Source organism: Schistocerca serialis, chromosome 4, assembly GCF_023864345.2.
Source record: "Schistocerca serialis cubense isolate TAMUIC-IGC-003099 chromosome 4, iqSchSeri2.2, whole genome shotgun sequence".
NCBI lineage: Eukaryota > Metazoa > Arthropoda > Insecta > Orthoptera > Acrididae > Schistocerca > Schistocerca serialis.
In genome coordinates this window covers 7,940,118-7,954,593 of record NC_064641.1, presented here as the reverse complement: position 1 = coordinate 7,954,593, position 14,476 = coordinate 7,940,118, and the positions used below count along the sequence as shown (strand labels likewise).

Here is a 14,476-nt window from a genome sequence, read left to right as displayed (position 1 = left end):
TCCATGACTGCAGCGCCCTAGACTGCTCGGCTAATCCCGCGTGGCCCCTGATGTTCTTTTATGTTTTTACGTAATGGGTTTTTTATCACGCAATGTAAGGTAGGCGTCTGGCCTTCTCCTCTAGGCCTGCGCCTTCTCTCCAGTATAACTCTTCCTCACTCTTTCTTTGCTGTTTGTTGGCGATAGTGTTCGTCTTTTCCCTATCTGTGTTCTTCTAGCCTTGTCTTTTAGACTGGAGGTTTTAGTGTGTTGCACAGTGGCTGCTTATTTTTTTTTTTTTTTATCAGCTAGTCCAGCCCATCTGCTATATTACTTTAATAACTTCCACTACTTTTCTTTCCAGTATACGTTTACCCCCTTTTGTTAGGTTCTTTCGGTTTGTCTTTCAGTGTAGTTTGAAGTTAGTTTAACCCTTTTACTTTCCCTGACTCCTTTTGGAACTGTTTTTAACCCGAGACCTGTTTGAATGTGGAAAAACGGGCTAATGACCTCGCAGTTTGGTCCCTTTTCTCCCCAAACTAGCCATCCAACCTAAATGGTGTCCTTTTAAGGCGAACTTCAACTTTGGAAAAAGAAAAATGTCGCAAGGACTCAGAGCAGGGCCGGCCGCGGTGGTCTAGTGGTTCTAGGCGCTCAGTCCGGAACCGCGCGACTGCTATGGTCGCAGGTTCGAATCCTGCCTCGGGCATGGATGTGTGTGATGTCCTTAGGTTAGTTAGGTTTAACTAGTTCTAAGTTCTAGGGGACTGATGACCACAGCAGTTAAGTCCCATAGTGCTCAGAGCCATTTGAACTCAGAGCAGGTGGGCAGTGGGGCTGTGGAACAACAAGAATGCATGTTGAGGTCAAAAATTCCGTCACGTTGCCGAGTGACATGGGGCACTGGTATGGTGCAGCAGTCACTTGTCTGCAATGTCCGCTCTCACACGATTCACTCTTTGCCTGAGCGTTTCGAGGACATCTTTGTAAACCACTTGGTTGACAGTTTCTTCTGGCGGAACAAATTCTTTAAGCACGACACCCCCATTGTCAAACAAAGCAAATCAGCATTGTTTTGATTTGCTCATTCGATCTTTCTTCGTTCGAGGACAGGTCTCAGTGAGCCTCTCCTCGCTTTGCGGCTTTGTCTCAGGATCGTAGTCAAAAATCCAGGATTCACTACGTGTTGATCACACTACTGAACCAATCGTGGCCATTGACAGTCCTCTTTTCGAGAAATACTACTGAGAAGACTTAAGAGTACCGGCATTTGCAGCTGATTGCAGAACTACTCTACTCCCGTCAACATACACTGCGCGTAAGGACCACGAACATAAGATATGAAAAATTAGGGCTCATACGGAATCGTATAGACAATCGTTTCGCTCTCGCTCTATTTGCGAGTGGAAGACGAAAGAAAATCACTAGTAGTGGTACAGGGTACCCTCCGCCACGCACCATACGTTGGCTTGCGGAGTATCTACGGAGACGTAGATGTAGAAGATCAACGCACACGTTTCTTCGACTGTCCTTCTGCTCAGTTGTGAGATTTTTCGATACCATTTTCGCACAAACCTTCGGCCAAAATTTCATGTACTGTGAAAGTGTTTAAGAGGTCGCCCATCATCCTTATTGTTAGCCGTCCGTCTGATCTCACACGTTCGACGTTTTAGTCGGTTTTTAAAGTTGAACGTTTCCCAAAGCGAGGTTCGTGTTCAACTGTTCTAGGCCTTCGACAAATTATCTGTGCCAGCGAATGACTTGTCCTCTTGATAAGGAATGTTCTCCACAGGTCTCTTTCAACTTTTCAGAGGTCACACTCGCGAACTCCCCAACTTTAACACAAAACTTAATTGCATAACGTTGCTCTAAATTCCACTGTTCCATTTTCGTAGCACACGCCAAAAAATTCAACTTGACTGACGGTGCCCTCAAAAATCACGTGATTGCTGTGCGGAGCTGAAACCCGGACTGAGCAGCTGGACGGGGTGGACACACCGGTGTACACAAGTAGAACAACACAGCGTTGCCAGATCGCTCGGAATGTTGTCAGTCTCATTACTTTTCTTGCACACCTCGTAGTCCGATTATCGTTACTTGTAAGTTGTAAGTAGACTCAGTCGCAGCCACCCAGAGTTCTCAGAGTCACACGCCAGCATTCTGTCACTGCTGGAACAGAGTTCATAACAGAAAAATACGTACGGAGTAATGCACTGCAGCTGTTCCCCTATTACTTTTCGCAACAGTGCAAGTTCTGATTGAAGCACGGTTTGTAGACTAAATGACAGGGATCACGCGATGTGCGCACAGTAGCAAGCTGCGGCGCTGACGCCACAGCCGACCCTTCTGCAGCTCATGACTCGGTCTTCAGCGTTAGAGTTTCCTTTCATCGTCCCTTACAAGGCATGTCTAAATGTTGGGCGGGTTTGCCTACTACTACTAACACAAAAAACTATCGGCATTTTAACTTACTGCTGGCCGGTGTTGCCGAGCAGTTCTAGGGGCTTCAGTCTGGAACCGCACGACCGATGCGTCCGCAGGTTCGAATCCTGCCTCGGGCATGGATGTGTGAGATGTTTTTAGCTTAGTTAGTTTTAAGTAGTTCTACGTTCTAGGGGACTGATGACCTCAGAAGTTAAGTCCCACAGTGCTCAGAGCCATTTGAACCATTTGTTAACTTACTACCTAGTACAAACAATCATTTGTAGGGTCTCGTAATCCACTGGCAGAACTACGCAATAACACACATTACTTCACATTTTTCAAAATTATTTCCTTCAGTATTCCGGAGTCGCCTTTGTTCCTTCTCTATGGAGAAGAATAAGCAGACTTTGAGCAATTATTTTTAGTGGTCTGCTTTTCGTTTCCACTGATTACTGCCCGCCTCACCCCTGCTCGCTCTCCCTTTCTCACTTGGGTGTATTCCAACTACTTGCCGAATGTGGAAATCCCGCCCTCCACCATCCGCTTTATCTGGTGCCCTGTTTGGGTGTAGACACCACGAGAAACTTCAATCTGGATGATCAATTGGAGATTTGGATTCCGTTCCTAATTAATGCGAGCCCAGTGCCTTACCATGTGCCATCTTACTCCGCATTGAACTCCTTCCGAACCTTCAGTGGGCTCGGAGTTCCTCGCCAGGGAACGAAGCGTTCAAGGTGTATATTAACAGGACAATTACACGTGTCAGTATTGTCTGGGACTGTGGGAAAGAGGGTTCAGCACAGAAAGTTTTACGGTATTGTTCAGCTTATTATGTGATAAAGAAGAATGGCCCTATGCTTTAACAAACATAGGTGCGCTGCGGAGAGACACTACCAGCTGACTCGTTCTTCACTGAGTGGTAGGAACTTTTTTGGGGGAAAGCACGGCAGCTTTTCCGTCAAGAATGCCTGGCTGCCGACTCACCACAACACGGCAGTGGTGAAACGTCTAGTGACGCTGTCTGAACGGGGACACAGAGAGAGAGAGCTCTGATGGAGTACGACGGAATTAACCAACCGCCGAAACTATGAACGGCAGTAGTATCTGAAAGCCACTCATCTCCACATTCATAGCTACGCCGCGTCTCCCCTTGCAACACAGACAGTCTGGACATACACCATTTGGTCATGTTTGGACTTTTATTACTGACTTCTCTGTTTATACAACGGTAGTCAATTCATTACAGAGCTACACTTTCAGATCCGATAGGAGCTGTTCGCTCGTTTTATTCTATTAAAAATACCGTCAGTTTTGAGGTAATTGGGAACATAGTACCAGCTTTGTTGGATAAGTGACATTACTAAATGGCAACACCAGCGTTTGGTACACTGTTCTAGTTAGTGTTGTTGGTCGACGGCAGATATCCGCAAGCATTCATACGCTTTTCAACACCAGCACAATAGTTAGTTTGTCGCGAGGGAAAGCGAACCTAACAATCTATTTATTCCAAGGCGTACTTCGATGGGTACGTACCGGCCGACTAAGCAGGAGAAAGACGGTAACCAAGTCGCTGGTAGTGACCTGATGCCACTCATCCATTACGACAGTGTTACATTAGGATCTCCGATGACTGAGCTGATTCCGGTTACTCCTGTTTACAGATCCGCCCTGCTAAACACTTCTCCCCTCCTAATTACGCCAATTAGGCCACTGCGTGTACAAGGTACGACAAGTCAAGTGTTTCGTGAAATTCAGCGTCGATCCTCTCAGCGAAGCCTACAGTTCCTCTAGTAGGAAAGCAGAAGGGTGATCAAAAGTGCCCGAGGTGCTTAAGAACCCATCCAGAGTTGATCCTATTCTACATATTTCTACACTCACGCTCATAAATTAAGGATAATTGCAGAATGTGGTGCCACACAACGTGGTAACTACACAAAACTGGCGCTAATAGCATAGGCACATAGGGAACACACACGACACAGATCTGTAAGTCCACGGTATTGCTGATAAGTTGAGAAAACCGTCCCTAAACACGTGTGCTACAAAACGCCGCTGTTTGCTGCGCATGTACTCCGACATCAATATGGAATATGATCACCGTGCACATGTACACAGGCCGCACAACCGGTTGGCATACTCTGGATCAGGTGGTCGAGCAGCTGTTGGGGTATAGCCTCCTATTCTTGCACCAGTGCCTGTCGGAGCTCCTGAAGTGTCCCAGGGATTTAAAGACGTGCAGCGATGCTTCGACCGAAAGCATTTCAGACGTGCTCAGTGGGTTTTAGGTCTGGAGAACAGGCAGGTCACTCCATTCGGCTGATTTCTTCTGTTTCAAAGTACTCCTCCACAACACAAGGTCGGTGGGGCACGGGTTTAGCATCTATCAGGAGGAAGGTGGGACACACTGCACCCGTGAAAAGGTGGACATACTGGTGCAAAATGACGTCCCGATACATCCGACCTGTTACAGTTCCTCTGTCAAAGACATGCAGGGGTGTACATGCACCAATCATAATCCCACCCCACACCATCAAACCACGACCTCCATACAGATCCCTTTCAAGGACACTAAAGGGTTGGTATCTGGTTCCTGGTTCACGCCACATGAAAACCCGGCGAGAATCACTGTTCAGACTAATCCTGGACTTGTCCATGAACATAACCTGGGACCACTGTTCCAATGACCATGTACTATGTTCTTGACACCAGGTTTTACGGGCTCTCCTGTGACCATGGGTCAGTGGAATACACCTTGCAGGTCACCGAGAGAATAAACCATGTCTGTTCAGTCGTCTGTAGAGTGTGTGTCTGGAGACAACTGTTCCAGTGGCTGCGGTAAGGTCCCGAGCAAGGCTACCTGCAGTACTCCGTGGCCGTCTACGGGCACTGATGGTGAGATATCGGTCTTCTTGTGGTGTTGTACACTGTGGATGTCCCGTGCTGTAGCGCCTGGACACGTTCCCTGACTGCTGGAATCGTTGCCATAATCTTGAGATCACACTTTGTGGCGCACGGAGGGCCCGTGCTACGACCTGCTGTGTTTGACCAGCCTCCAGTCGCCCTAGTATTCTGCCCCTCATAACGTCACCAATATGTGTTCTTTGAGCCATTTTTCAAAACACACTCACCATTAGCACGTCTGAACACCTACTCGCTGCACCGTACTCTGACATGCACCAACACACCTCTGCGTATGTGGACTGCTGCCAACGCCACCGTGCGACGACCGCAGGTCAAATGCACCGCACGGTCATACCCCGAGGTGATTTAAACCTGCAAACCGCCCACCAGAGCGTTGTTTCACCGTGTATCAGCATTATTCTTAATTTATGAGCATGAGTGTATATCCGTTGTCTAAAAAATACTTGAACGTTTTTCGCATACATCTAATTGAATAGAACTCACGTGCTTCCAGCTAATTACACTACATATACTACTACGATAATAAAACATGGTGTGTAGGAATTCAGCTTGTAAAAAGCCATCACCTTCGTTAGCCTCCACTGTTGGTGAATTTGAATAAAAAGAGGTCGCTTGCTGTAGCCGCTGTATACAGCCAGCCTTACACGGCCGCTTCGTTCTGGTTAGGCGGCGGCAGCAATTAACCGCCGGAATAACAAGTAGGCGTAACGAAAACACGTTCCTGACTGCGCATCTTGGTTATAAAACGTACTTACAATCACTGTTCCTCTGAAATTAGGTAATCAAAATCGTAAATTTGTAGATATCCTACCACGGATTAGAGTTGCAGCGAAATACAGTTTCACTACTATCGTGCAACGCAATAAAAGTAGAACAAAATGCGAGAATCGCGCTCCCTTTCAACGGCTGCAGGCAACGCATGAGTATCAGTTCGCTTGATGCATTATTCAAGTACCTCCATTGGCAATGACAGGAAAATAAGTGTACCGATTTCCAGACGTTTCTAAATCTGGAAAATGCCAAGAAAATACTGAAAATTGAACACATTTTCTTTCCGTTTTCATTAGCCAGTCACGTGCGTACCCAGTGGTACACAATTTGTGAGATATACAACATCGTTCCAAAATCCCAATCTCTGAAAGACACGAGAAACTGTTTTGTATGATCTCAATCTGCTTTGATCAATTTAGTGGTTGAAACAACTTCGGATTTCAGATCACATGGGGTATTTCACTGACTCAGCTGGACTTGATTGGAGAAAAGGTCGGCAAACTCACTGAGCCGTACACGAATGGACTTAGGGAGCGCAGACCACTCACCTGGATTGGGTTTTGGGAAATAATTAGTACGACCAAATGGATATTTACAACCATCTCCACTGTAATGTACGGCAGTGTGTTAACTGCTGCACCACCTCCTTCCAACCCTTAATTAAAATGATCCGTTTGAATAATGCACAGTATGGAAATAGTGGCACGGGTAATGCTGGTTTTAAACTGAAGTAATTGATATTATTAATATGTTTCTTGTAATTGATACTGTTATTATTTATTATTGTTTATGTTTACGTACATATTTAGATCTGTTATTGCCACCTGAAATCAGGCGATCTGGGTAACCTCGTATTCAAAAACGTTATGCTGCTTGGGCTCAAATTTTCGCCCAACATTCTCGTACTCCTTCGGTGAGCTTTCGGCCATTTAGTGATCCACTTCTCGCCTATCCTTTTTTTCTTCTTTTTTTCTTTTTAGGGTTTGGCTGAAAATTTTGCTGTCATGTGAGATCGTGACTGACTTTTTCTTCTGTAGTCTTCCCCCCTCCCCCCACCCCACCCCCTTCATTCCATCGAGCCGAAGATCATTCCCAGAACTTCTTTTCTTTGGTTCCTAATTGCTCTGTCTGATTTTTCATACTAATTACTTCATCTCAGAAATCCTCGACTAAAGAGTCTGTTTCTTTTTGGTTTTAAGCTGAATCAACTACGATGGGTATTCAAAGTCCTCTGTCTGCTTTATTTCCGCCTAATTTATCAATACTTTTCTAGGCGCTGCATTGACGTTCGACATGAGAAATGTCTTCTCTTCTGAAATTCGAAGGTGTTACTTTCATCCTTCTATCTGAAGTTGATAATCTGTTTGGGCGGGCGTGTCAAGAGAATCATTAAAACTCTCAAAATTCCCTTGTGTGGGATTAAACAATCAATCAGGAACTTATTTCCTTGCTCTTACAACCTAAATTTGCTTCGTTATTGTTTTTTTATCATCCGCATTACCATTCATTTTTAATTATGAACTTCGTCATAATAGTTACTCAAATGTTTATTTCACTTGGTCACACTGATGTAAAAAACAGGAAAAACTTAAGGGGCCAAATTTTCTAAAGTTATGTATAGTTTCTGATCTGACGCAAAATGTTCCTAAAGACTCTAACCTGATTGAGCTGAATAAAACAATTACCAAAAACAAGCAAAGAAACGGAAAACCACGAAAACGTATGCGAAATAGGCTTCATTCATTTAATTAACACATTTCACAACGAATCTATTTTGATGCAAACAAAACATGTTAGCTACCGCAGGAATACTGCTCATTTGTTTTGAGTAACATAATAAGTACTGAACGCGATACTGTTAACAAATAACTCGGAACATTTATTTGGAAATCCATTGTTAACTGATAACAGTGGCAACGCCACCTGATAAATCAGCGAGCCAAACTGAAGTAGGTAAAAATTCATTTTTTTCTTCATTGTAGAGAAATTGTCTGATATCATTTGTACGTCGACCCCCTTCGAGTTTTTTTTTTATGCATTTGATGCGATAGAGGGAAGGATACATTTCACAGCATCTCACAGAATGGGTTCGAAGCGTGCGACGGCGCAAGTTGCGACGAACGTGCGCCGTCAGCGGCGGAAAAGTCCAAATATGTACGCGATAATTAGAGGGCAGCTGTTGTCTGTGCTGTTGCGGTAGCCTCGTGCGCTACCGCTACAGCTCACTCCTAGCCTTAACCTGCAGGCTGACGAACTGCGACAAAAACGATTGTATTTCACCTCTAAGGCCTCCGTTTCTTTCGATCCAGTCGTCACAGCCCCTGCGGCAGGGGTACGTGGTAGGCAGTCAAATGGCCTCGGAATTCCGCTTGAAGAATGGCCGGTGGAACTTGAGAGAGAAGCTTTTTGCAAGTAGAGCGACGTGTTCCCTTCCGTTCGAAGCGGAGTTGCTTCTTCACCTGTCAGTCTCGCGCTGAATAAGCAAACATTTTCGTGTAGTACAGGACGGTTTCGACATAACTGGACTTCCCTGCCTATCACAGCCGTCATGAGCGTAAGAAACAGTTAAAGACGTTCCACCACCACGTCTCGTGACCGTTTTGTACGAGACGTCATTCACAAGTAAGCAATTCTCCCACACACTTTTTCCGAGAATTGTGGTGTACGGCTTACTTCCTCATTACATTACTCGACAGTCAGGCGTGAAATATCGGTTTCGCAAAATGTCTGCCAGCAACTGAATCAGAAATCCTGATCACCTGCTGCATAAAAGCTGTGCGACTCAAAACGGGAAACTTCTTGTAAACATGGCACATTTCAGTGTTACAAACTGCTAGTTGGATTCTTGTTAGGGTAAAATTTCCTAATACCCAACACTATTGCCAGTTGTTACACGTAAATGTTAGTCATTATATCAGCCATCCGACATTCATTGCTGCTGTAAGCTTCTCCTAACATTATGGTGTTCAGCTCTAGCCGGCCGGTGTGGCCGTGCGGTTCTAAGCGCGTCAGTTTGGAACCGCATGACCGCTACGGTCGCAGTTTCGAATCCTGCCTCGGGCATGGATGTGTGTGATGTCCTTAGGTTAGTTAGGTTTAAGTAGTTCTAAGTTCTAAGGGACTGATGACCGCAGTAGTTAAGTCCCATAGTGCTCAGAGCCATTTGAACCACTTTTTTGTTCAGCTCTAAGTGTATCCATGTCGTTCCTACATGTTTATTTTGGCGACACCAGCCAACCTTTTATTAGGTCATACACTCTTTTCTTATCTCTCGGAATTCAATAAAGGATTCCTTTGGCCCATCTACCATCTATTTGGCCGACTAAATGTCCATCTCATGCCCCTACCTACCATCTATTTGCCTGACTACATGTCCATCCCATGTCCATTTGATTTATACTGCAGTAACAAGACGATGACCTTATTCGCACACTGCTTACAGTAGCAGCGTACCCCCAACACATTTCGCCTTTGATCCACACTAATCAATAGCGGTATCTAGCTTTCGCGCACTCTAGACTTTAAAAGAGTGTGAATGCTTCCAGTTATCTCCAGAATGCACGCAAGCTGATGGATTTGAGACGTGGGTCACTGCGAAATATTGGCAACTGTTCTCAGTGCCAGGACCGTGACAGACAACTCACAACTTGCCTCGCCAATTTGAAACTGCTTGTGTCAACGTAAACAGGCTCGATGGGGCATAGCAAACTCACCAAAAACTGTCTGCAATTCGTCACAGACCATAGGTGAACACAAAATTTTATTTCATAACGCTGATCACGAAACGCAACACATGCAGCAACTTGAGTCGCCACAAATGAAGTCACTTCCATTCGGTGCTGGAACTGGACAGCGTAAGCGGTAAGAACGATAGCGTGTGTATCTGCAGCGGCTGACGTGTAGCTTTCTCAGATGGACGTAGACAGCTTCCATACGCAGAAAGTTAGTGCCCCTCTACATTGAACATTCCATGTATTCCACATGAATTTGTGCAAGACGGGGCAAGGTTCTAAATGGTTCAAATGGCTCTGAGGTCATCAGTCCCCTAGAACTTAGAACTACTTAAACCTAACTAACCTAAGGACATCACATACATCCATGCCCGAGGCAGTATTCCAACCTGCGACTGTAGCGGTCGCGCGGTTCCAGACTGTAGCGCCTAAACCCGCTCGGCCATCCTGGCCTCCGAGAAGGTTCTAAAATGGCCATTTCTGATAACAGAAAACCTGAGCAATTTCTGTTGATTACTAACAAAAATAACCAGCAAAAATTATACTGATTAATACTCCAGAAAGTGGAGAAAAAGAAAATAAACTTTAGAAACGCCTGAAACAAAATAATCTGTAAAAACGCCTATTGAACTTACGCAGCAGTATTTGCGTACAAAACTTCACGTCTCATCATTTTGGTGAATTTATTGCATTATTTTAATGCCTTCTTGTTTTGACTGTCATAATTAAAGTTTAATAACATGCAGTTTTAATGCTACATTGATGGGTTGTTTGGCGAGCATCCGACGAGATGAATGTGCGAAAACTTCCAAACAACCACAAACTGCCCCGTACAATCGGCTCTTAACTGTCTAGGATTGAAGCAAGATGACAGCATTTTGTGCTATCTGGTACCCAAAAGAGGTTTAGAAAACTCAGTTTCTTGAAGTGGAGATCTTCTCCACATAGATTTTTCAGTCGTTGTCTCATTCCCTTCTGGCGCACCAAATTGTATTTTCTCTTTTCAATAGATACATTTACACCGTAGGTGAAGTACAGATAAACACGCTTTTGGTATAGCAAGAAAGTTGTTCAGATTCTACGAGAATCACCCTGCGATTAGAAAACTGAATTTTGTTTCAGTAGACCTACAGATTGTTTGTCTATTTGTCTGTTTGCCCAGAATCAACTATTGAACTACAGTTACTAATCAACTGAAGCTATGCACTTGCAGTGACAAGTCTCAAACGTCTACACTACTGGCCATTAAAATTGCTACAGCGCGAAGATGACTTGCTACAGACGTGAAATTTAACCGACAGGAAGAGAATTCTGTGATACGCTAATGATTAGCTTTTCAGAGCATACACATAAGGTTGACGCCGGTAGCGACATCTACAACGTGCTGACATGAGGAAAGTTTCCAACCGATTTCTCATTCACAAACAGCAGTTGACCGGCGTTGCCTGGTGAAACGTTGTAGTGATGCCTCGTGTAAGGAGGACAAATGCGTACCGTCAGGTTTCCGACTTTGATAAAGGTCGGATTGTAGCCTATCGCGATTGCGGTTTATCGTATCACGACATTGCTGCTCGCGTTGGTCGAGATCCAATGACAGTTAGCAGAATATGGAATCGGTGGGTTCAGGAGGGTAATACGGAACGCCGTGCTCGATCCCAAAGGCCTCGTATCACTAGCAGTCGAGATGACAGGCATCTTATCCGCAAGCCTGTAACGGATCGTGCAGCCACGTCTCGATCCCTGAGTCAACAGATGTGGACGTTTGCAAGATAACAACCATCTGAACGAACAGTTCGACGACGTTTGCAGCAGCATGGACTATCAGCTCGGAGACCGTGGCTGCGGTTACCCTTGACGCTGCATCACAGACAGGAGCGCCTGCGATGGTGTACTCGAAGACGAACCTGGGTGCACGAATGGCAAAACGTCATTTTTTCAGATGAATCCAGGTTCTGTTTACAGCATCATGATGGTCGCAACCGTGTCTGGTGACATCGCGGTGAACCCACATTGGAATCGTGTATTCGTCATCGCCATTCTGGCGTATCACCCGGCGTGATGGTATGGGGTGCCATTGGTTACTACTAGTCTCGGTCACCTCTTCTTCGCACTGACGGCACTTTGGACAGTGGACGTTACATTTCAGATGTGTCACGACCCGTGGCTCTACCCTTCATTCGATCCGTGCGAAACCCTACATTTCAGCAGGATAATGCACGACCACATGTTGCAGGTCCTGTACGAGCCTTTCTGGATACAGAAAATGTTTGACTGCTGCCCTGGCCAGCACATTCTCCAGATCTCTCACCAATTGAAAACGTCTGGTCAATGCTGACCGAGGAACTGGCTCGTCACAATACGCCAGTCACTACTCTTGATGAACTGTGGTATCGTGTTGAAGCTGCATGGGCAGCTGTACCTGTACACGCCATCCAAGCTCTGTTTGACTCAATGCCCAGGCGTATCAAGGCCGTTATTACGGCTAGAGGCGGTTGTTCTGGGTACTTATTTCTCAGGATCTATGCAGCCAAACTGCGTGAAAGTGTAATCACATGCCAGTTCTAGTATAATGTATTTGTCCAATGAATCCCCGTTTATCACCTGCATTTCTCCTTGGTGTAGCAGTTTTAATGGCCAGCAGTGTACTTTTCACCTGGACGCTGCCTGGGACTACTCGGCTCACCTGCTCCACCCCCTGTGTCTGTGTTGCAGCGCCTGCCAGGTGTGCACGCCCAACGCGACCAACACGGTGTGGTCGCACTGCCAGTGCGTGCTGGCCGACGGCGTCGAGCGCGGCATCCTCACAGTCAACAGGATGCTGCCGGGACCCAGCATACAGGTGAGTGGGTCTCACGACAACGGCCTCTCCGTAATCTGAGGCGGCTTCCCGTCGTTAGGGGCACGGCGACGTGACAATGATTGCAGATTTCCTGTCCTGGGGGAAACCGTGCAACAGAGTAGTCACTCGGGACTTCGTCGCTCGAAAGGTTTACAGAAACGCAGCCTAATTGCTTCTCTACGGCGAGGTTATGAAACGGTAATTATATCGGAGTCAAGCTGCCGGTGAGAGCTAATGTTTACACGCACCTGTCTGTGACACACGTAAGAAGGCTGCACAGGTGGCGCAACATTCGTCGACTTCACTCGTGACGCAGCGAACTCCAAGAATACCAGGAAATGTGAGCAAAACATTTTAAATGTGCAGTTTCTCCAAGGCTCGGCAACGGCCTTGCCTCAGTGGGTACACCGGTTCCCGTGAGATCACCGAAGTTAAGCGCTGTCGGGCGTGGTCGGCACTTGGATGGGTGACCACCCAGGCCGCTATGCGCTGTTCCCATTTTTCGGGGTGCACTCAGCCTCGTGATGCCAATCGAGGAGCTACTCGACCGAATAGTAGCGGCTTCGGTCAAGAATACCACCAAAGCGACCGGGAGAGCGGTGTGCTGACCCCACGCCCCTGCTATCCGCATCCTGCCCTGAGGATGACACGGCGGTCGGATGGTCCCGGTAGGCCACTCGTGGCCAGAAGACGGTACTTTCTCTGCCAGTTTTTCGGATAGGGCACTGGCATGACACTGCTTCAGACTCCGGCGAGAGGCCCTCTTCCCCCCCTCCCCCAATCAGCTTGTGATGCATGTGGCATACAAACCACCAGATGCAACTTTTTAGCAGTGAGCATTCTATATTACAGTGAGAGGGCAGAAAAATTTAAGTGGGGATCTGCCTTCTATTGTAGCTGATCACAAGAAGAGTGTGGTAAAGGTTTAAACTCTTGTGTGGTGTCTCAACTCCCGATAATAACTCACAACAGGTAGTAATAACACGCCCTGCTACAGGCAACAAGTGTAGCTGTTTCAGTATATTGCGTGAAAAAAAGTAAAGAGTAATACATACATATTTGTTCTGAAATGAAAGTGCTACATACTCTTGTGGTTACATAACATCTTCCACAAAGTAAAGATTAAACAATACATATACACCGATGAGCCAAAAGATTGACAACTGCCCACTCTGACTTAAAATGCCATCTGTTGGCGTTGCAGTCACATGATGAAGTAAAGAAAGTGTACAGCTGCCGCTACCTGTGGCTTTTATGCAACACACAACACGTTCAAATACCACATGAAAGATTTTCGTATTCTCTCGCTCGCTACATGCAAATTATTAGTCCTAAAGAGAAAATGAAAATCAATTTTTTATGAAATTTAATGTAATTAAATTTTGTATTGTGATACATTTTTCGTACACGACGTAGTTTTCGAATTATTCCAGAAAAACGTACAAAAATAATCTTCAAACACGTTTTTCTTGGCAAGTGGAAAACCGTAGCCTTCAGCGAATACGAGTGACACTACAAAATTTCATTATATCAAATTTCCTACAAAAAGGTCTGTTCATTTTCTTCTATAGGAATAATAGTTTGCACGTAGCGAGCGAAATGATATGAGAATATCACGGGTGGTTTTGAAGGCACTGCCAATTGTATAAAACCTACCGATAGGGACAGCTGGACCACTCGGTATAAGCGAAGCAGAGACGAATGGGGAATCATTGCAGCGAGCACGGTAGGCGATGTTCTGTGGAAGGTCTGACGACCGAGTACAGTACTGGTAGAGGCACAAGTGTTCTGAAGCACAAGGTCCAGTGCA

General features: G+C 45.8%; 1 protein-coding gene across 1 annotated transcript in view; it reads left to right on the top strand.

Annotated features, from left to right (window-relative positions):
• Window positions 1–14,476, top strand: part of LOC126474078 (uncharacterized) — a 212,214-nt gene that overhangs the window by 137,309 nt on the left and 60,429 nt on the right. Inside the window, exon 3 of the mRNA XM_050101486.1 lies at window positions 12,540–12,666. Coding sequence (XP_049957443.1) covers window positions 12,540–12,666 — 127 coding nt within the window. The remainder of the gene's footprint in view (window positions 1–12,539; window positions 12,667–14,476) is intronic.